The 21,801-nt window shown below is 39.5% G+C and overlaps 1 protein-coding gene across 1 annotated transcript; it reads right to left on the reverse strand.

Moving 5' to 3' along the window:
• Window positions 1-12,393: 12,393 nt before the first annotated feature.
• On the reverse strand, window positions 12,394-20,567 carry LOC144647328 (somatomedin-B and thrombospondin type-1 domain-containing protein-like). Its single transcript, XM_078507115.1, has 5 exons — window positions 20,066-20,567; window positions 15,741-15,923; window positions 15,292-15,400; window positions 13,782-14,759; window positions 12,394-13,526 (listed from the first exon to the last, which is right to left on the reverse strand). Exons 1-4 carry the CDS (start codon window positions 20,358-20,360, stop codon window positions 14,480-14,482), a joined length of 867 nt encoding a protein of 288 aa, XP_078363241.1. The 5' UTR covers window positions 20,361-20,567; the 3' UTR covers window positions 12,394-13,526; window positions 13,782-14,479.
• Between the last annotated feature and the right edge of the window lie 1,234 nt (window positions 20,568-21,801).

The raw sequence follows: 21,801 nt of genomic DNA on the forward strand, positions 1-21,801 counted from the left end.
GCCCATCTACCTGGAAACCGGATATGAGCCCCGCTGCCGGATGAAAGTACTGAACAGGGCTAAATGTTGCTTTATTATGCGTTTTTAACTTAAAACCATATTTCGATCAATACTCCCTTCTGCTTAAAAGCCTTCCCGGATACAAGCCCCTCCGTTTATAAGCCCACAAAAAAGCCCTTACGAAGTTGTATAAGCCCAGGGATAAACATTTTTAGACGATGAACAAATATTTTTAGTTGCACAACGTTATATAATGTTAATAGATAACTATTTGTAATTAGTTTTTTAACTCGGAAAAGAGTTGTAGTGGGCGAAGTGAATTCACTCCATCACTCCTTCACTCGTTTCCTGTTATACATATGCACGCAATGCGTGCAAGTGTTTTAAGGCGGGTAGAGCACGTGCTTGCTGCAGCGGCGGACGCAAATTTCGCTGCTCCGGTAAAATGTCGAACTAAAAACGGATTTAAGCTCTCGAAGCTCGAAAAAGTAATGATGGAAAAGAAAGAAACTATTAACGACGACGCACAAAGAGAAAGAAGCAGAAAACGACTAAGAGAAGCAGGCTCACAAACCGATGAAGAAGCCGGCTACGATTCAGACCAAAATGGCGACCGAATAGAACCATTAAAATCAAGCCAAGAATGGCAAGATGACATTACAAAGAAGATCAACAAGCTTCTCAACATCTTCCCACTTTTTGAAGACTTCAAAGAAGAACTGAAGTCACTAAAAGAAGAGAATGACAAGTTGCGAAAACTGGTTAAAGCAACAGACAATGAAGTGAAGACTTTAAAGACGACGCAAGACACTTTCGCCACCGACCTGCTTAACATTCAAGACCAGCTCAACAAAGCAAACCTTGACCTAGAAGAGCAAAAGCGGCGCAACATTAAGCTAGAAGCTCAATCTAGAAGAAGCAATATTAAGTTCTTCAATGTACCAGAATCCGAAACAGATGGCAACAACAAGGAAACAGAAAATCTAAAGAGGCGGTCGACAACCTTGAATTCGAGCGGGTTCATCGTATTCCAACGCGTTGAAACACACTGACAGATCAGGCAGATGCAAACAAACCTCGACCTATTATAGCTAAGATGTCGTTCTTTAAAGATAAAGGCCGCATTTTCCAACACGTCAAGAACATCAATCCAGCCCTAAAGATTGGCGTGGCGGACGACTTTCCAAAAGAGATAGAAGATATGAGGAAAGAGCTACTACCCGTATTAAAGAAAGCCAAGAAACAAAACAAGCGGGCATCCTTCAATGTCGATAAACTTATCATCGACGGACATATTTATCGCCTGAAACAAAGAAACTGCCTTTATACGCAAACATTTTGTCCACTTAAGACCAAGCTTCAATATTTCCAGGTTAGTAAGCCCGCAGATGATAGCGGGCTTCGAGAGCTTTACCGCACGGTAAGCTCTTGTTATTCCAAGGAAGTCGTTAAGTCTTTAGATTTCAAAATTCCGACTTCCTTGCTCATCCTTTATATAAAGTAGTATGGCTCCAGTACTATTCGAAAGCGTCCGTCGCCTTTGCTTTCCCAAAATACTTAAACTGGTGCTTATTTATTTTTTGGTGTTTTGTGCAATTTCTTGTCGTTTTGTTTTCGCTCGTTTAAAAGTTATAAGCACTTGGATACTTTGCTCAAAAATTTGCCTTTCAACTAACTCTCAAGGGTATATAAAAGTAGATAACAGAATCCTTGATACGCGTAAACATTCTTCTCTTCAAAGCGCAATAATGTTCAGTATTAGCCATGGCAACGCCACTTAGATTATCATTTTTGTCAATTAACGCAAGAGGTTTAAACCAGGCGCGAAAGAGGAGACAAAATTTTCGCTGGGCCCACAACAGTAAAGCGGATATAATATTTTTACAAGAAACCTACTCCACGAAAAGTGTAGAAGAAATATGGAGATCAGAATGGGGTGGCAAAGTCCATTACAGCCATGGATCTAGTCATTCCCGAGGTGTGATGATTTTATTTAACCCGAAACTCGACTTTCAAGTAGATAATACTATCGCTGACAAACACGGCAGATACCTGATGCTTGAAACCACTATTCACGATTCTACTTTCTTGTTATGCAATGTTTATGCTCCAAATGACAATTCATCGCAAAATACTTTCTTTTCCAACCTAAATAACACCCTTAAACAATACACAAACTTGCAAATTATTTTAGGCGGCGACCTCAACTGCGCACTAACACCGCTAGACAAAACCGGCGGCACCTCTATTGAAAGGAAAAGGCCAGTAATTAGAGAAATAAATAGTTTATGCAGTAATCATAAATTGCAAGACGTTTGGAGAAGCCAACATCCAAATCAATCACAATTCACGTGGCGTAATCATTCATTAAAAATTCAATGCCGATTGGATTATTGGCTTGTCTCTAAAAATCTTTCTTCATCTCTACTTAAGACAGATATTACAAGTCCCACCTTCTCCGATCACTCGGCAATTAGATTTGTTCTTCAGTCCGAGGAATACACTAAGCGCGGCCCAGGCTTCTGGAAAATAAATAATTCGCTACTGAAAGACGAAAAGTTCACTTCCGAACTCACAGCCAAAATTCCAGAGTTCAAAGCTAAACACAACTACCTCGAAGATAAAGGTCTTTACTGGGACATGCTAAAAATGGAAGTGAGAGGTTTTTGTGTTCAGTATTCGAAAAGAAAAAATAAACTCCGAAGAAACGCAGAAAAAGAACTACAAAATCAAATCGATCATTTGATGAACGTACTCAAAACAAACAGATCAAAAGAAAACATCACAGAACTATACCGACTCCGAGCTGAATTAAATAAGATAACTGAATATAGAACAAAAGGCGCTATTGTAAGAAGCAGAATTCGTTGGCATGAAGAAGGTGAAAGAAACACCAAGTACTTCTTAAACTTAGAAAAGAGGCAACATTCTAAAACTCACATCACAAAATTAAAATATGGCGAAAGGGAAATTACTGATCCAGATGAGATCTTGAGATCACAAAGGCTCTTCTACAAAAATCTCTACACTGCTAGTTCGTGTGATGCAACACAAAACGATGTATTTTTTCTGGACGCGAATCTGCCCAAACTAGACAAACCTTGAAGACCCCCTATGCAATGAAGAGTGTTATAATGTGCTAAAAGAGTGCGCTAAAGGAAAGTGTCCTGGAAGCGACGGCCTCTCTGTGGAATTTTATTTGCATTTTTGGTCTTTATTAGGAGAAGAAATGACACAGAGTTTTAATTATGCATTTCATCGGGGACAAATGAACATAACCCAAAAGCAAGGGATCATCAAGGTAATACCGAAAAAGAAAAAAGACAAATCTTATCTTGAAAATTGGAGACCTCTTACTCTACTTAATGTAGATTATAAGATTGCAACTAAAACCATGGCTCATAGAATTGCTACAGTTCTCCCTAAACTAATTAATGAAGATCAAACTGGTTACGTCAAAGGTCGCTATATCGGCCAAAACATCAGGCTCATCCAAGATATTATGAAAGTAACAGAGGCAGAAAATATACCTGGCATAGCATTATTTATCGACTTTAAAAAAGCATTCGATTCACTTGATTGGAACTTCCTATTTAAGAAACAAGAAGCGTTTAATTTCGGTCTTGAAATAAACACAACCAAAACTGAAGGAATGTGGTTAGGTGCGAATCGGAACAAAAAGACTAAGCATTTTGACATTGCATGGCCCTCTGAACCAGTTTTCGCACTCGGAATCCATTTTACGTACAGCGACGAGGTCTCCCATCAAAAAAATTTCGACTCGACAAAAGCTCACTTCCATGAAAAATCTGCTAAACATATGGTATCCAAGGAACCTCTCATTATATGGTCGTATAACCATTCTAAAAACTCTTGCGCTGTCTAAACTTGTTTACAACACTTCTATGCTATCGTTTCCGTATTCCTTTGTCAAGACGGTCAATCAGACTATCAAATCTTTTATCTGGGGAAAAACTGCAAAAATTAAGCATACTGCTATGATAGGGCCAAAGGAAAAAGGAGGACTTAATATGCCTGACTTTGATATTGTTAACAATTCTCTCAAAGTCACATGGATTAAGCGATTAAATGATAGTCCACACGACGCTAGTTGGAGTCACATTCCTCTAGCATACTTAAACAATGTGGGCGGTCGATTTCTTTTTGAATGCAATTATGAACTGAAGTCTCTGAAAGTAAACATACCTCTGGATTTTTACAAAGAAGCCTTAGAAGCGTGGCAAAAACTAACTGTTTCTACTCCCGAATCCAAAGAGCAAATACTAGAGGAAATTATATGGAATAACAGGTTCATCACAATCGACGGATCCTCAGTCTACTATAAGCAGTGGCATGAAGCTGGTGTTACTAAAATCGGTGACATCTTCAAAGGGGACTCTTTCTTAACTTTTAACGATTTTGCATCTACGTTCCAGATAAAGACTAACTTTCTGAAGTATTATGGCCTTTGCCACGCAATCCCTAAAAAATGGATCAATCAATTAAAAGGAAAAAGCGAACTTACAACGAACTTTTTAAACAACAGAATTAAGTTACCACTAAATAAAATTTCTTGCAAAGCTGCGAGCCAGATGTTCGTTAGAATGAAATTTGAAAAACCTACGGCTGAAAAGAGGATGAAACAGGCTAATTTCGACGAAGAAACAATACGACTTACTTACAGTATCCCCTTTAAAGTTACTAAAGACATTAGACTCACTATTTTACAGTTTAAGATTATCCATCACATTTTGCCCACTAATGCCACTCTTTTTAGAGATTCACTTGTTCAACAGGAGCAATGCCATCTTTGTAACGAGACACAAACCTTGAAACACCTTTTTGTAACATGCTCTTTTGTACAAACCTTTTAGTCTCAGTTTGCTTTCTGGTGGAATAGAAAGCACTCAGACTTTATCACCTTATCAGAACAGGATATAATCTACGGGTTCACTCAAGATCTTCCTCGTCGCCTTGGTTTAAACCTCTGTTTAATCATTGCTAAATTTTATATCTATAATGCGTCACGGAGAGAAGAAGAGTATATCTGGGAAGCTTTTTTTGCTATACTTAAAAGTCACCTTGAAATTGAAAAGCATAAATCCAAATCACAAATAAGTATTTGAGCATCTTATTGTTTGTTTGTTTGTCTTGTTTATTTTTCGCTTTTATTTTTATTTTATTTTTTTTATTTTTTTGTTTGTTTTTGTTTTTGTTTTTGTTTTTTTGTTATTCGCTTACTTCTGGCCTTCCTTGTATCATGTAGCATTGTACAAATAACGTAGCCTTATTGTATATGTAGTAGTGTGTAGCATTAAAGTGTAATCGTAGCTTTGGTTTGTTAAAACATAAGTCTCGTAAATATTGTAAGCATAGTTAATGTGAGTTCCGCGTCTTAATTTTTTTGTAATATTATATACATTTATATATGTAAGTATTAGTATGTTTGTGTTGTAAATAAAAAAATAAAAACCAAAAAAAATAAAAAAAAGTGTTTTAAGGCCTCTAGAGAATTAGACCTTTTCTCTGATACCTACATTTCTTGTGAAATTACATAAAATTAACTTGCTTAGTCACCAACCGAAATATTGTATTCATGTCAGTTTTCTTGAAATAACATTATGATATTTATTCAGCTATAAGCTGAGACCGTAAACCTTTGGTTTTTTAAAACCAGTTGGAAAAAACTAACCCAAAACACTCAGCTAAAGATGAATTTATTTCAGTACGATTTGGTGAAAAAAAAAATCGCTCGACTTATAGCCAATGATATTATTCTTATTATTTGTATTAGCAAACCTTTATTTGTCAGTTTGCTGTTTTCGATTCTTGTTTCATAATAACTTTTCCGAGTTTAGTGGCTTATAGCCACTTTTAGTTATTTTAGGACAGTAGGTAGTTTCAGTAGTTTCAATTATTGTATATTTTATATTTTAGATCTGTGACATTTGTACTTCCTTTTAGATTTTAATACTTTTTTTTATTTCCCATTTTTAACCTTAGTTAGTAGTATTTTAATCCTTGTCCTAGTTTTTAATCTTAGTTAGCATACCACATAGGTTTTGTCTTTTTATTGTATTTTAGATTTTAATGTATTTTAAGGTTTAACAGAAGACCCTCCCCTAGAAAACCACCCCCTAGGTGATTGAAACCTCCTCTTAAAATATTATTTATTATTATTAATATTATTATTATTATTATTATTATTATTATTATTATTATTATTATTATTATTATTATTATTATTATTATTATTATTATTATTATTATTATAACCGGAATTTTACAGTATGAGATCATACTTTTTACCGTGTATATTTTTAATATTGCAAAATTCTCTGGCTTTCCATTACTTTTGTAGCCTCTGTACAGCTGTCCCGCTCCGCTAAAAAAAATCGCAAAAAACAGCAATTTTCAATAGTAATAGTTACTGGGATAACATAGCCGAACTCTGCGTATATGGAGCCTACACTTATAGCTTACCTCAAAGGTGAAGAAGCAGTAGCGTTTATAGGAAATCCACAGAGAACGTTTTTCAAGTAAGGCTCAAGAAACCTGAAGAATGTTTCAGAAGACAGTGAGATCGCAAAGAGCTAAACCTCCAACGTCAAGCACAAAACGGGAATGTAACCGGAGGCGTCATATGTGCGTCAATTTCAGCTTAAACTTACCCGCCCTCGAGTCAGCGGAGAGAAACACCGCACCATGTCTCGAGGAATTAAACTGTCTTCCTCCATTGTCAGCAAAGCCGAAAAGAACAAAGACAAAGCTGCAAGAGTTTATCGTTTGCATCAAGAAATAAAGACTGTAGCCACCCATTGTGTCCATTGTCGCAGTGTACATCCTTCACCTGCTGATGCAATCGCATCAGAGAGGACATTTATTCAAGTGCTCACATGTGTCACGCACAGGGTTGAACGAAGCTGTTAAGGCGTGGTTTCACCTGAAGGTCGTTTTTTTAACCGCTTTACATGGGTTTAGCGAAAATATCTCATTCGCGTTTCAAGAAGTCCAAAAACGCTGTCAGAGTCCCAGCCTCACCGGTCCACCCACACAAGGGAGCTCCGCCACAGGTGGTTTTGCGAAGGCTTTATATCTATATCTTCAGTTTAAAAATTTTATATTCTCTTCAAGTCTTATCATCGTTGTAACTGATTTCCTGAAATGTTCTTATACTTCCACGTGGGACGCATTTTTTGTAACGTTTTTGGTGCTATTAGTTCTAATAGAGGGAATAAAAGTTACTTAAGCTGATTGGCTGAGACAGAGCATTTTTTTGGTAATTGCCCCGGGCAAAATTACTTGATCCTGATTGGACAAACAGGAAAACTGCTCGTTGCTGATTGGCTGAGCGCGCTGCACTTCGTTGGCCTCATCGGCGGGATTTTGAGCAGAATTTTTAAACAAAGCGCTCGCTTGTACATCGATCTTTTCGAAATTTGACTTCAGCATGGTTAGTAGAGGTGACTAACTATGACTTCAGTTTCCGCAGATATGTGATGAAAATGGAATGGAAACGGGGTGTTAGCTTGAAAGGAAGATCCGAAAGCTGAAACAGAAGATTATTACAGTTGAAAACGGTACAAAAATTGCATCAGACACTTGCGAGTGTGCGACGATTCAAACTCATTCATAGCGCGGCCGGCAACTGACATCTCCGTTTCACTTCTGTCATCTCTAAGACTCATCACCAGTAACCCAGGATATAAAGGAGGACATATTTAGTTTGTTCTGTTGCTTCGCAACTCTAATTTTACTCGGCCCCATGCGATTACCTATATACTAATGTCATAAAATTACCGTTTTTATTCGTAACTCTTGCAGTTACGTTGAACTCGTGAATTTCTTGACAACTATTAGTTTGAACTCGGTTACATCTTCGATTTTTTCGAAAAGTTAATCTTCACTTGAATGCTCCTTTAGACACCGGTATAGATACTGGTCCAAAGCTGTTCAGTTCCTTGCGGCAGTCGCGGGCTGGAAAAGAACAGCGGAACGCTTCTCCAATTGTTGGAAAAGGAGGTAAAACGGAAGTAAAAATAACCACTGCCGGTAAAGGCCACTTTTAGGTTACGGTACCATCGACTTAACCTTTTAAGATGATTTCTGTAGCCAGGACTCCGTTGCGTAAAGGCGTGGTAATTAAGTAAATGAAAAACCGTTTTATCACTCGCCCATCTGTCGTTATTGCACCAACTCCAACAGTTACCCCATAACCATGTTAAATGTGCAGTCGAAGAAGAGTTCGATTCAGAGCCCGCAGTCTCTGGATTGGAGAGAACAAAAAACAAGGAAGAGTGTGTTCAAGATTCTGTTAGAAGGACACAAAATCCTCCATCATGGTGGAGAAACAGAAAAAGGACAGCTGGTAGAAGCACAAGTACCAGCTCTAAGTCTGCCCCAAATGCAAAATTAGAGGATGTTACAGTATAGCAGCCAGAGGTATGGAGGTAGTGGCTAGTGGAAAGTCGGCCAGACAGAAACAGCTTTAACTGGACCACCTGCGCCAATGGAGACAGGCAGAGAGCAGAATGCAGTGGTGGATATAATTGGGGGGCTAGGTTCATTTGAATGTTTTGCAGCCACTTCTTTTACAGCTAGTTGTAGAGATGGAAACATAACCAAAAGTAAGTACCAGCCACGCCGTGTATTGCCCAGCTAGAGACGATAATGGTAACAATGCATCAAAGCGCCATTTGGATTAGCCACGCCTATACAGATATGGAAACATCAGAGGTACCACAGTAACTAAACAATGGAAAGCAACCAAGAGCCGACTGATGCATGTAAACAATTACATTCAATGGATTCGGGGATTTAGTGGATGGCAGAAGCGTCTACAGTGGGTGTGCTGGAAAAGGAAATTATGTTAACAAAGACACCAGTAACTGAACGAGCAATGATGCAACCTGTGACGATACCAGCCATGCCGCCATCACTGACAATCCGAACCAACCACAAGTGCTGAAAAGAGAGACGACACCTTCGACGTAACCCAGTGCAACAATTTATAGCGAGCGCAAAATGGAAGACAAAGTTAACAACGACCCGTAGCTGTTGAGACAGATAAGGCTAAACGGACAAATCAGCTGACAATGGAATAACTTCAGCTAATGCCTGAAGTTCCTTATTTTCCTCATGGCTTGGATGCAGATGATGAAGACTCCGATGATGAATCTGAGTTCGACTTCGCCACAATTGACGAGTTCTTACAACTGCACAACTCGCCAGATCATGCTCAACTTCTAATAAAATTACTTTGTATTAATTTGTAATTTCTCCACTGACTTCGATCAAAGTAGATTGAGCGAATTAACCTATTAGTTTTATCGCTGAGAGGTTAAAGACATAGAATCAGTCGTCTTGGTAAAAGTAAATGGAAGTGTCAGTGGCTTTATATCGATCGACTTTTACGAAAGATTAGACATAATACTCTTGTTGCTCATATTGAAGTACATACAGTCGAACAACACTGTGCGACCACCTCTCGTAAGCGACGATCTCCCATATAAGCAATCACTTTTCCAGGATGCCAAAGTTTTGATTGTCAAATCACTTTAGTACAAACCTCTGAATAACTGAGGGTTTTTGGGTTTACGGGTGCATGTGCATATGGATTAGGCCTATTTATTATATGGCTACAATAGTACGCGCGCTCTGATTGGCTGCTGAGCGGGCATTTTTTTCTTGTAATGACCGGGCATTATAAAAAATTTTCTTGGCTCAACAGTTTTTTGAGTTGTGAGTAAAAGCTACTAGCGCAATTGCGAAAACGACAATAAATACCGACAAAATGTAACTATCTTTTCAATAACTGAAAGAAAAATATTAGCATACCGATACTTCTTCAGTATGAGCGACGAAGAGAGCCACAGAGAGCGAGAGCGAGTTTCACCTCGGTGTTTTTTTAGATATTTTTAGAATAGCGCTAAAAGGCCATATAATAAATAACTTATTAACCTCGTCCGTTCGGTCATTACAGAGGAATCTCAGACCTCGGCCTTGATGTATTCCCCTGTAATGACCTCACTCTCGGTTAATAAGTAGTATACTAGTTGTACCTATCGGTAAGTGCCAACGAGCGAAATACTCATGTTTGTTCATAAGAACAGATATTGAATGGTTTTTGATAGAACTACATTTGAAATGACCACTGATACTGGGAAATTGTATTTTAGGTAATATGCGAAAAAAGTGTTCATAAATGACACAGGCTTGATAGCCTGCGTAGCAGGCGCCGTAGTTTCCAGCGCGCGTATTCTCGCGATCGCGCACTCTTTTAAACACACTAAAAAACGTACACAGATGTCTGCTACGCTAACTTGAACGGTCAAGGATTATTTGGAGACAAAAATTTTATTCAAGTTAACATTACATTTGCCGTTAGAAGCAAAAAACTTTTGACTTTCTTGTGTGTATTCACATGCAGTAATTTTAGTGAGCGTCGCTTTGAATTGATGTTATTCCTACGCAGAGCGAAAATGCGTGCCAAATAAAACATAAACGGTATTTGATTTGGAATAAATCATCGGTCAAAAATTACTATAAACACAATCAACACTAAAAGGAAGCATTTACCCGACTTCAGCATTCTCATAAGTCAAGAAAACTCTATTTGAATAAACAGTCCGCTTTTGATTTACGTCTCTATTCGATCGTAAATCAAAGGACTCCAAAGACGAGAGATTATTTCATCGCTTTGAAGACCTTGATGTTCATTTTTTCGGCGGTCGAATTTTCTGTAGGGTATTCTCTTTCCATTTTTAGTTCCCTAAAGGTGTATTTATCGGTAAAGGGATGAATGACCACATTGAAAATTTTAACAGCGAGCCGCGTGGACGCCATTTTGGTCATTTGCTCTCTAGCAAAGAGTGAGAGCCTGGGAACCAGTTAGGAAGAACAATACAACCCAAATATGGGGTTTACTTACACCCAAATATGGTCAAAAAAAAGTCCCTTACGCAGAACATAAGATTTTCTCTGCCTATACACTCATACGCACACGGCTCTATGATTCTGCCGCCTCGACAGCCTCACCTCTTGGCTCGGCTGTCTCGTTGGCAATAAATACTACAGGTGAGATTTAGAATCCCTTTAGTCTACCTCCCGTGAAGCGACCATCTCCCCCTAAGCAACCATTAAGGCTTGACATTTGGGCTGCTCCCTTGCAGGAGAAACGACAAGTAAACAACGATGATGTATAGCGGTAGATATTCCGTTTTTTATTGATGCGTGCTTAACTTGTTCTGCATTACAATGGGAACTGTAGCGACACGCTAACAGCATCATGCTATCACCGAACAGTTTCACATAAATCGACCAACCCATCGCTACCTACAAGGAAATAACGCACGTACCATTCAGTCAACGCGTCCCAACCAACAGAGAACACGTGCGGCCTGTCGGCGAACACGTCGCAACCTAGCGGCACACACGTGTAGGCTGCCAGCCAACACGTCACGACATACCATTAAACACGTGCAGCCCATCGGTCATCAAGTAAGAACTCAACAGGAAACAGGTCACAAACTACCTGAGAACATGCAGCCTGTCGGTCAACACAACACAACATACCAGGAAACACGTGCAGCCCATCGGTCATCAAGTAAGAACTCAACAGAAAAAAACGTCACAAACTAACTGAAAACACGTGCAGCCTGTCGGCCAACACAACACAACATACCAGGAAACACGTGCAGTCCATCGGTCATCAAGTAAGAACTCAACAGAAAAAAACGTCACAAACTATCGGCAAACACGCGCGGCCATCACGTTGCGAAGCATCACAGTATTCAATACTAGGAAATCGGATACTGTTTCCGCCATGACACTGCAGGTGTGCAGGTGGGTGCTTTTTCTGGACCGACCTATGACTTCAGGAAGGAAACGACAAGCACGCCACTTAACACAGTATATGTTCCTATCAACACAACTCAAGCTATGTTCCCTGTATCCTGACGAGAATAGGCACGCGTTCGCGTGGCTAACTCGTTGACCCTATTACTCTACTAGAGAAAAAAAACTCTTAAGAACTGAAACCAAAAAAACCCGTTATCCTGCTGGCAAAATTTCACCACCTTGCCAACTGAATTAACATGGCGGATGCCTTTGAATCTCAATCCAAACTCAGTATGCTAAATCTTGCACGTGCGCAAATTGTGACGTAGCTTCTCAGGGAGCATTTTGTGAGTCACGTATATATAATAAGTAAACTACGTGCGGGCCAAGGTCAGTGTAGCCTTGACTTCGCCAAATGGAAAATCGCTTACCTATCGAGGCTGTTTAATTTCTTCTTTAGAATAGCTGTATTTCTTTCTAGTAGCGAAATTTGATTCAAGGACTCAGTGTTTCCAGAACAATTTCACATGGACAAAAAATGTATTAACTCGTAAATAGAAGTTTACATGTTCTTGCATTTGTACAGCCAGGTATTTTAATTAACTAAAACTAGAATGTAACAGGGACTCTCCTAGTTAAGCCCAGAAGGGTTTGTTGAGAGCTCCTGCTCCTTAAGACATATGTAACAAAAATATAGATCCAATACCTCTGTTAAAAATAGACTTCTATTAGGTAAAATAAAGATTGATTTAAAAGTTAAAAGAAGAAAATGCCGAAATGACAAAAAAGAGGAATATCTTCTATCTTAACGACTGAATTCTGTGCATGTGATAGTGATAAGTATCCACGTGGCCGGATTCCTCTGTTTTCAACTTTCAACTTTCAACAAATTTAAACAGCAATTCAGTTGTTATGAGAATAAAAGGCATGGTCATCTCAGAACAGTATTTTTGACTTCAAGCAAATTTTGCAAAAGCACGCTTCTCGACACTACTGCACAACAAGATGATCTGAAAATCTGAACCGCTAGAACTTTGATGCTGACCACGGGCAAGGCCATCTTTGATCAAATGCATAAGTAGAATTTTTAGTAGAAAAGACACGCAACCAAGAGTGTAATTTCCAAAAGCTGGTGTAAAAGGCTGCAACTGTACTGATAGTGCATTCGTTTAATACTAATCGTCAAAACCTGATTGATTCCCTGTGTATTTTCTCGCACGCAGTCGAGCAGGCTGACCTTAACCAAAAACTCCACCGCAATGTGCAAATTATAAATCGCTCGGTCATGGCGTTAACAAGAGTAATTCTGTCAATTCTCGGATAGTATATTTTTCAAAAGAAGGTCGATAGCTTTGGTTTTGCGTCACTACGTTTTGTGGTTGGTATAAAAATACTCGCACCAACTATTCGACCAATCAGACGCAAAACCAAAACCAATCACGACTTGATCACGTGCGTTTTTCCCGCGCTTGGCGCCGGCAACGTTTATTCGCTTCGAATTCTCATTGGTTCGTTGTGTTGTTCACCTATGCTGTGATTGGTCTTTGTGATCGCTTCAGTGGGTTTTCGTTTAACGACACTCAAATGAAAATGGTAAAGTACTATTGCATGTCAACTTTGAAATGAGCTACTTCGCACATCATTTATAAAAGCTTCTCTTTACTCGATATTACGGTATAAAAGGTCAGCTTCGAGCCAAAGTGGCGCATACTGCCGGAGCTTATCCCGGTTTCCTTAGCATTAAGCAGCTAGGAGTATTTCTACTCCCCCCTGGATGGGATGCTAGTCCATCGCAGGGAACCCCCCAGCATTATTTCGCCGGTACCCATTTATACACCTGGGTGGAGAGAGGCACTATGAGAGTAAAGTGTTTTGCCCAAGAACACAACACAGCCGTGACCCCGGCCAGGGCTCGAACCCGGTATACTGCTGATACAATTAACAAATTAACTAATATCTCAGCAGTATAAAAATTGCTAGAAAAAATATTCAATCAAGCTATATTCTAAACTTGCAAATTTCCACGCCGTAACATTTACAGGACGGCCTTTTCGCAATTGAAAAAGAGGCTTAACGAAATGATTCAATTAAGTGCCCAGGGCGTTTATTTTATTTTGGGAGCTCGACGGAGGGCCTTAATTGGAGAGAGAGTGCTCTTATTAGGGACAGGGCGCTTATTTTTTTATATAACCGGTAACAACTGAATGTGGAAAACAAAAGAGAGATCTTTCGATTGAAGGAATTGTGCCCTAACGCGGTAATTGAAACAGAATTGGGGCGCTTAGCATATAGGAGCGCTCATTGGTATAGTGCGCTTTAATCAAACACACTTTTACACGAGGCAGGAGGAGGGAGGTTATTTATAGGATGGCTCCAATTGAATCATTACGGGTACTTTACGATTTCAAAAGCGAATGATTTGTACGCTAAGCTATAAGGCTGTTTGATATAAATTTGCAAATGAGCAGCTAGCTATAAGATACTTGTTAACAAAACTTACAATGGTCAACTAACCAAGCCACGAACAATTCCAGTCCATTTAAAGAATGCCCTCAACCGTTTAAATACCGCGAAGGAATGAGTCTAATGCGGGTTGGTAAAGCAAGCAGTTGAGTATAAAAGCTAAATACTGCCGTAGCCTTTATATAAATATGAAATTGTTAAACTCTTTGTTTTCGCATTTACAGTCAGGAATCTTTGGCCCAATCTTTAGCCAGCCACCGTAACAGCTTTTGAGATCGACAGCTTCCCACAGAGTTACGTCGCCAAAAACTCCTTGGCCTTTGCATTTTCCATGCCTGTTCATTGCGTCGTGCTGGCATTCCACACAGATTGGCTTCTGTGGGTCGAGCTGGTCTGCCCAGGTATCTTTACAGTGTGGATGCTTGAAGAAAACTTTGTAGTTGACACAGTAGCTTGGCCTACATGGAGAACAACATTCAGGGTTGTTGGTCAAATAAAATGCATATGAGTGTACATTATCTATAAGGCTAACTTCGGACAGGTTTGGGATCGTACGTTCTACAGCTAGTGTCGGCCGATACTTGATCGGGTGGAAGGTGGTTGTGTCGGTCGACGGTCGGTAGACACTTAAACCGATGTGCTATGGAATAGTTTACGAGGCAATGATCATTTTGATTTATGAAAGTGTCTTTTGCTTCCCAAGCGAGAATGGATCATTCACCATTTTTCAACCAGTAAACGGTTTGTGTTTCATAGAAATGGAGATTCCCTTTTGCACATTATTGGGGACGCGTGGACTACAAAGATATTTGAACGGACGTCCGTTTCAAGTAACTAGGCGCTAGTTAACTCTCAATGTACGTCATAAGTGGAAATTTACAGCTAGAGATCATCCTTTTCTCTCTTGCTCCTTTTAGCCCCTGCAGCGAAGTGCTCTTCTCAAAGAATTTCTTCTTCTTTTGTGTTAAATAAGTAAAGACCAATCATTACCTCTTTGGTTCTTCTGTCTTCACTTGTTCTTTAGGCGCTGGTAAGATTTTTTCCCATACTGAAGGAGCGCGGTCCTTCTTGTACTTGTGAGGTAGAATTCTCGCAAAACCTGAAAATAGAAATAGTTAAGTGAGTTCACAAGCTATTTAAAATCATTTTAAGAACTCCCACTACAAATAAAATTACAAATGTTTCTGGGGTCCTGTAGTGAAATGGCCTTTTCTAATCCTTTCATAAAATAAAAGGCTAAATGAAAAGTTCGCATATATATTTATTTACGTTCAGCTAAGTAAAACGTTGCTATAACTGGAGTACATCTGGAAAAATAATAAAAGTTTTTCATTCTGATTGGAGCAAAGCCGCAGCACATTACAAAAATCTCTCTCAATGAATTGACTGAATTGATATTTTAAAATAAGGTTTTCTACAGGTGTAAATAAAATGCTTACCTAATTCTCTTCCTCCACATTGAGTTCTAAAGCATCCTCTATTTTCTATAAGCGGGGGACATGACCTTCCACCATTCATGGGACGGAACGCGACAGTTCGTGTCCGCTGACTGACACCTACACCACACCGCGGGCTGCAGGGACCCCAGTCGGACCATGGAGATACCTCACAGTCGCGCTTCACTGTTGAGAGAAAATTGAAAAAAAACTGTTAAAACTCAACGACAAAAGTTGAAAGTGTTCTGCATGAAGGTTTATCAAAGCTGCTTGCGCATGTCTTGTGAAAGGAATGTTCGTTTGTTACACACGGCCCAGAGATATTCCAATCTAATATTCTACTGTGACTTGAATTGAACAGAATCACATTAGACTGACAAACGATCCCATGTAACTAGAGCAGCAAATTATTTACTAGCCAATTTAGCTACAACAAAAAACATCAACTTACTAAGGAAAGCAAGCTTTGAAAACATTTTTTCGCATCAAACGGGCGAACGGCAGAACGATAGCAAGTATCGATAGTGGAAGGAAGTAACACCGAAGCGAGCCTGTGTTTTGCACCGGACGAATAACCAGAAAAATCTAAGAAACTTGAGTTATGGAATACCCAAAATAGCGATTAGGAGAGGATTTTTCAGAGTCAATGTTCGTCTGTTCCGGCAGATTAGCGCGACGCTCTTTTATTTATCCTATATGTTTAACCATTGAAGAACCATTTTTTTTTGCTCATTAATCCTTTTCTTTTACGACAGTCTTGTTTCCGTTTTTGTTTGCCTTAACTTCTTATTCTCCTCGCAATATCAATACAAAATTAAAGATACCGCCGAAAACAAATTATCCCCATCAATACCATAACAATTCAGTGTACTGTGGTCGAGAATTGAAAAAGATATAAGTCTTCAAACGTACGTATACATTCTGATTATTTTTCTCCTTAGACCTTGTGCGTCATCGACTGTTCCCATGACAACAACAGAGTTATTCAAGCCGTTTGATGGCCTTAAAAAAATGCACATATTTTGTGATATAATTGATGATTGAAAACCATGACGTTCAAACCGCGAATGAAGGAGAATTCCAGTCATTTCGTCTAAGAGGATTTGCGGTGTTTTGCTGTTGACGAATGCCAAATGACAGAACTCAGAGAGCATTGACTGATATAACAATCGGCGACCAACAATTTCTAGAACTTCCTAAATCTTATTTTTGCGGTGAAAATTTTGCCAATGAACCGTACGTGAAGACTTGACAGAGTGTTTATTTTTATCTTTCACTGTGAATCGTCGTGACCCGTGCCCAAGTTTTAATGCCAGGAATCTTCATTGATACTACACATCTGTCAAGGTGAACGTAATTACCAGAATGAATTTTAAAATCAACGTTTTACAAAGTAATCCAAAACACGTCACCACCTTTGAAACGAAATCCATGTGCCATGCATCAGGGCAAATAGCTGGAGTAGTACAGTAGCAAACGTTCTTATAAAGAGTAGGAGGAGGGGGGGGGGGGGGAGACGTCAGAGAAAAAGGTTTTTGAGCTAAGTGTTTGAAGAACTCGTCAAATCGATCTTTAATATCTTTCTTGTTCAATTTTCTCCTAAATATAACAATGCAAAGCGAAATCATCAATGAGGGAACTTCTCAGATCGAAACATTTTAAATTCTCCTCAGTGTATCAAACCAAGAGACGCAAAAGGCAAGCTGTGTCAACAACAAAAGTACGCGCTAATCGTGTTACAATGTTTACGCCAATTGACCAAATTAGGTTTTTATTTCTCATTTCGTGAACAAAGCGAAGGTGGTGTAAATAGCTATCATGCGTAAGTATGCTCCAGGCCGCAGCCGGGCAGTTTATAACTTCCAAAGTTTCACAAATCTTAGTATCTCTAACCGTTGAATGTGTTATCGAAGGATTCCAGTAACGAGGAGATATGTGTTTTGGTAGGGAGGACAGGGGGGGGGGGGGGGGGAGGAGGAGGTGAAGTCAAGGAGCAGAGAGGTTGAACTTGGTTATTGGAAGAAAATTTGCAAGGTTTAGTTTGAAAAGAAATTTCAGCGTAAAAGTTGGTCCGCCCGTAAAGTTTTATGAGACCAATGACGGTGGGTGTGAGGTGTAGGGGAAGGGGGGAGTCCCCCCGGGGGGGGGGGGGAATAGACCTTTTCTGTCCACCACGTTATGATTCAGCTGACAGCCGTTGGTGTCTCAATTTCTGATTCTTGAAAATGCTGATTTCGACAATATTTCACGACAGTTTTAACGACGTTGAAAACAGGAAACTAGAAAAGAAACGTCAGAACGACTGGACTTATACGACGGCCTTTTTTAGCAGGGTTTTAGTCCCAAAAGAATTTGGAATATCCTCTTTGGTACGAAGCGCATCTGGGAAAACCAAAACCGGCTCACCAATCTGCTTTGAAAGCTTTAACTCTGCAATTTGATATATACAGACAGCGATCTGAGGAAAAGCTAACGTTAAAGATGTTTAAGGTTATTTAAACAAAAAGAGAAGTATGTTGTTAATGTCGAGGACTGTGACGAATTAGTGAAACTTTCTCGAACTTACTGGATGTGTATTGAATAACTGGCATATTCTAAAAATAGAAAATTTACAAAGCTAAACCACGCAATTGAAAAGCGGCGGATTTCTGAGACTTTCTTAAGGGTTTCGACATCTGGACATTTTATTAACAGGTGATATGTTCGCTTCAAGGTGAACAAAGACACTATTTGCACTTTCTATTTTCGGATGCTTTTCCTCTCAATAAGAAGATTAAAGTTTTCTAAACCGGTAGCGGCACGCTCGATGAGACCCACTTCAATGTAAATGTCCTCGAATCGATCCACCCTGGTACGGTATGTTTTTTTTTTCATATATAAATTGTTCACGGCGTGTAAAACAAGGTAGAAAAGCAAACAAACAGGAAAACTAAGACATATTTAGGGCTTTATGGTTTCAATGCCTATGGTTTTTCTTAACAGTTTTGTGGTATTTTAACACCTTTTTACTGACAATAAAAACCTTGAATGGAAAGTGATAAGGTCAGACCCCTAAGAGGGCTTAGAACCTAAAACGTCTAATTTTGGAATTATTTAACCGTCACGAAATCATTATCTCCTAGAAAATGTTTCTGTACTTATTTACTGAACAGGGATACAACTAGAGACAAAAGCTCAAATACATTTCTTTTTTTTTGTCCTTTTAGATAAAATAATTTTTCTTTGAATTGTTATTGTTTCGAATAGTTAGTCGAAGTTAACTGTAGTGTGTGTTGATAACACAGAAGGTGCACATGTCGGCGGCTATTTAATTCGCACACAATTGTTATTCTACCAAAAGAAACAACCATCTTTAAAAGCCGACGATGTTTCCTTAACTGCCAGTGACTAGATTTGTGCGGACACAAAAACCTCCATAGAATTGAAAAGAGCCGGCAAAAAAAATTTGTGCTCGAGTAGGCATACAAGATAAGCCGATAAACTGGTGTATGTTAGCCTGCGTGCAGACGTCTCATATTTTCCTTGCCTCACGCGGAAAGCAAAGGAAATAGGACACGTCTGCACGCAGGCTAGTGTATGTAGACTCAATCAAGCATTCGGTACAGGGTGTCCGCTAGCCTGCGAGCACGGCCCCGTGCTTGGATTTCGCGCCGCTTTCTTGTCTGGGTTGCGCGCTCCGGCTCGTCCCGCGGCTTTACCGCTTGCGCGTTAGTGCAATACCCCAAACAACAGGCCAGTTACTTGAGTGTTCTCTTTGCTTCTTTGTGTGCATGCTTGGACAGGAGCGTGCTCGTGACTAATGTTTAACCAGGAAGCCAGGTTATCGCGGTGTATTTTCGGTCTTCCACCAGAAAACACGTACTCAATGCATGAGGTCTTTAGTTTCCTCTCCGCATCAGTAACAAATGCCCCTCGGGCTTATTATTTATTGTACATTGTTTTTATTTCCGACAGAAAAACAAAATTCAATCCACCTACGTACCAACAGGCAAAACTGCGTGCAAAAGTCACGCTTTTAATTTGGTTAAAGATTGATGTGAAAAATAACCATAAGTGCCAAGATTTTATCGTTTAATAAACTGACAATACTGACTCGTGGCCAAGTTCGACTGACACAATGACACAGGACAATACTATCAACGTAAAAACAGAAAAACAAAACGCAATCACGCGTGTGTGCTGCTTTGAAATTATCTTGAGCGTACATTTACATGTAACTACGACGAAACATTTAATAATGGTCCTATCTTGTTACGAGATAGATTTAGTTATGTTTCAAGATGACAACGTTAAACACGAGGCTGAGAAAAAAATATCTGCTCACTTACCATTTCCCAAACCACAAGGTTTCTTTACACTTTCGTAATCGACACAACAGTCGCCAGCCGACTCACAAAACTCATCACAGAAGCACAGAGTGTGATGGACAAAGTCCTCCATGCCGCAACTGCTGTTTCGTCCCTCACAGCAATGCAATGAACCGCCATTTTCTCTTTGATCACAGCAATGAACTGGACCTCCCTTTTCTTTTTGAACACAGGCGCTATTTGCCAAAGCAAATAGCAAAAAATTGAGCGCTAAAACGAGCGTGATGGAAGCCTGGTGTTTCGCCGTGTACTCCATTGCGGCAAATCGTGTTCTTACTCTCGCTCAAGCCGGACGTCTGGAACACAATCTCAGCGCCCGTCTTATTTACCTCGAAATACGTAAGATCGGGGGATGACTCGAGTCACGCCGGAAGTTTCAAATGATTGCCCTTTCTTTTGGCAGAGTGTCAAAGTGCCAAGATCGCGAAATATACTATATTTCAGGAACAAATGCCTTGTGGGAGCACCGCTGATGACAGCGAAAGAAAAGTGGCTGACAGATCGCGAAGATACGAAGCTTTATATTAACCAGACCAATGAGGCCGAAGTATAGTCTTTGTTTTTCTGCAAAAATGACACAGTGGTCTCTGTTTTTTGAACAAACTGGGGGTGTTTTGAACTGGGCGGGAAATAGAGGAATTTCGGCTATGTCCTCGCTGTGTGAAGCTCCTTTGTAAAGCGGTTTCAAAAGGCCGTTTAGGAATTTAAGTCGCTAAGATCCAACTCGGATGGAATAATTGGGTAGCCACAAATCGGCTTCCTTGACAATCCGGCTGGATTTAACATACATTACATTTTACAGTCGGTTATTCAAGCTGTGGAGTTGTAACTATGGCAGGCCTCCTTTCTAAAGATCCTCGAAAAATTGTTTGGGAAGAAAACAAAGTCATCTACAAAGATAAATCAATAAGCAACTCATTGTTTATAAAATTGACACAAAATGAGAAAGGGCGTATTTTTGATGTCAATTTGTTAGAAAGCGGTCTAGCCAAGAGATCAAGTAGGTATTTTTTATAAGCAGGAAACCTTGTTATAGTGGCCGGAAGTCAGGCTTTTTGGGGCTTTTTTTAATACCGCTTTTCACAAACAACCTAGAACAGAAATTGCTCGAGTTGCCTTAAAAAAGATGATAAACATTTCAAGACTATAGAAACCTTCATAAAAGTTAGAAATTCACAGCGTTTTTCCTGTTCGTTGTATTGTCACATTTGATTGCTTTTCGTCACTTTACTTGCAAAGAGATTTCGCGGGAAAAATGTTCGCAACACATACGTCTAATACTTTTTAATTAAAAATCTTTCTACTAAAAATTTTAAACTTCGTAACACTTTATATAACGCTTAAAAAAGTTAGTCTTTTTTTAAAACTGTTCAGAGGTCCTCTTGAGCAAATGAAATCTAGTCTACTAACAGTCCATAACAGTTCGTAGCGTGAGTGGCGAACGGTAGCTGGGACTGATCTGAGTTGTAATTATCCAATCGGATCGACGAGTAGATTGTACAAAATGACTCACAGCCTACTGCTTACTTATGTGCCAGTGAGCCGGTAAAAAATTCATTGAGATTAGAGACGAATGGCGCCTATCCGTGTTTCACGTTTTGGATATCTGTTGTCTTTTTGTCCTTTTACCTTATGTCAGCTTGGAAAAGAAAGCAGAAAACACGAGTGTACTAAGTATGTACGCTTAGTGATTTTTC

Source organism: Oculina patagonica, chromosome 3 (assembly GCF_052425735.1).
Source record: "Oculina patagonica isolate OP01 chromosome 3, crgOcupat, whole genome shotgun sequence".
Classification (NCBI taxonomy): domain Eukaryota; kingdom Metazoa; phylum Cnidaria; class Anthozoa; order Scleractinia; family Oculinidae; genus Oculina; species Oculina patagonica.

Coding starts and splice junctions, on each gene's coding strand:
- LOC144647328 (XM_078507115.1), bottom strand. CDS start 20,360: ATGGAGTACACGGCGAAACACCAGGCTTCCATCACGCTCGTTTTAGCG. Junction 15,924..20,065: donor ACCTTGTGGTTTGGGAAATG/GTAAGTGAGCAG, acceptor TTCTCTCAACAG/TGAAGCGCGACTGTGAGGTA. Junction 15,401..15,740: donor ATGTGGAGGAAGAGAATTAG/GTAAGCATTTTA, acceptor TTCTATTTTCAG/GTTTTGCGAGAATTCTACCT.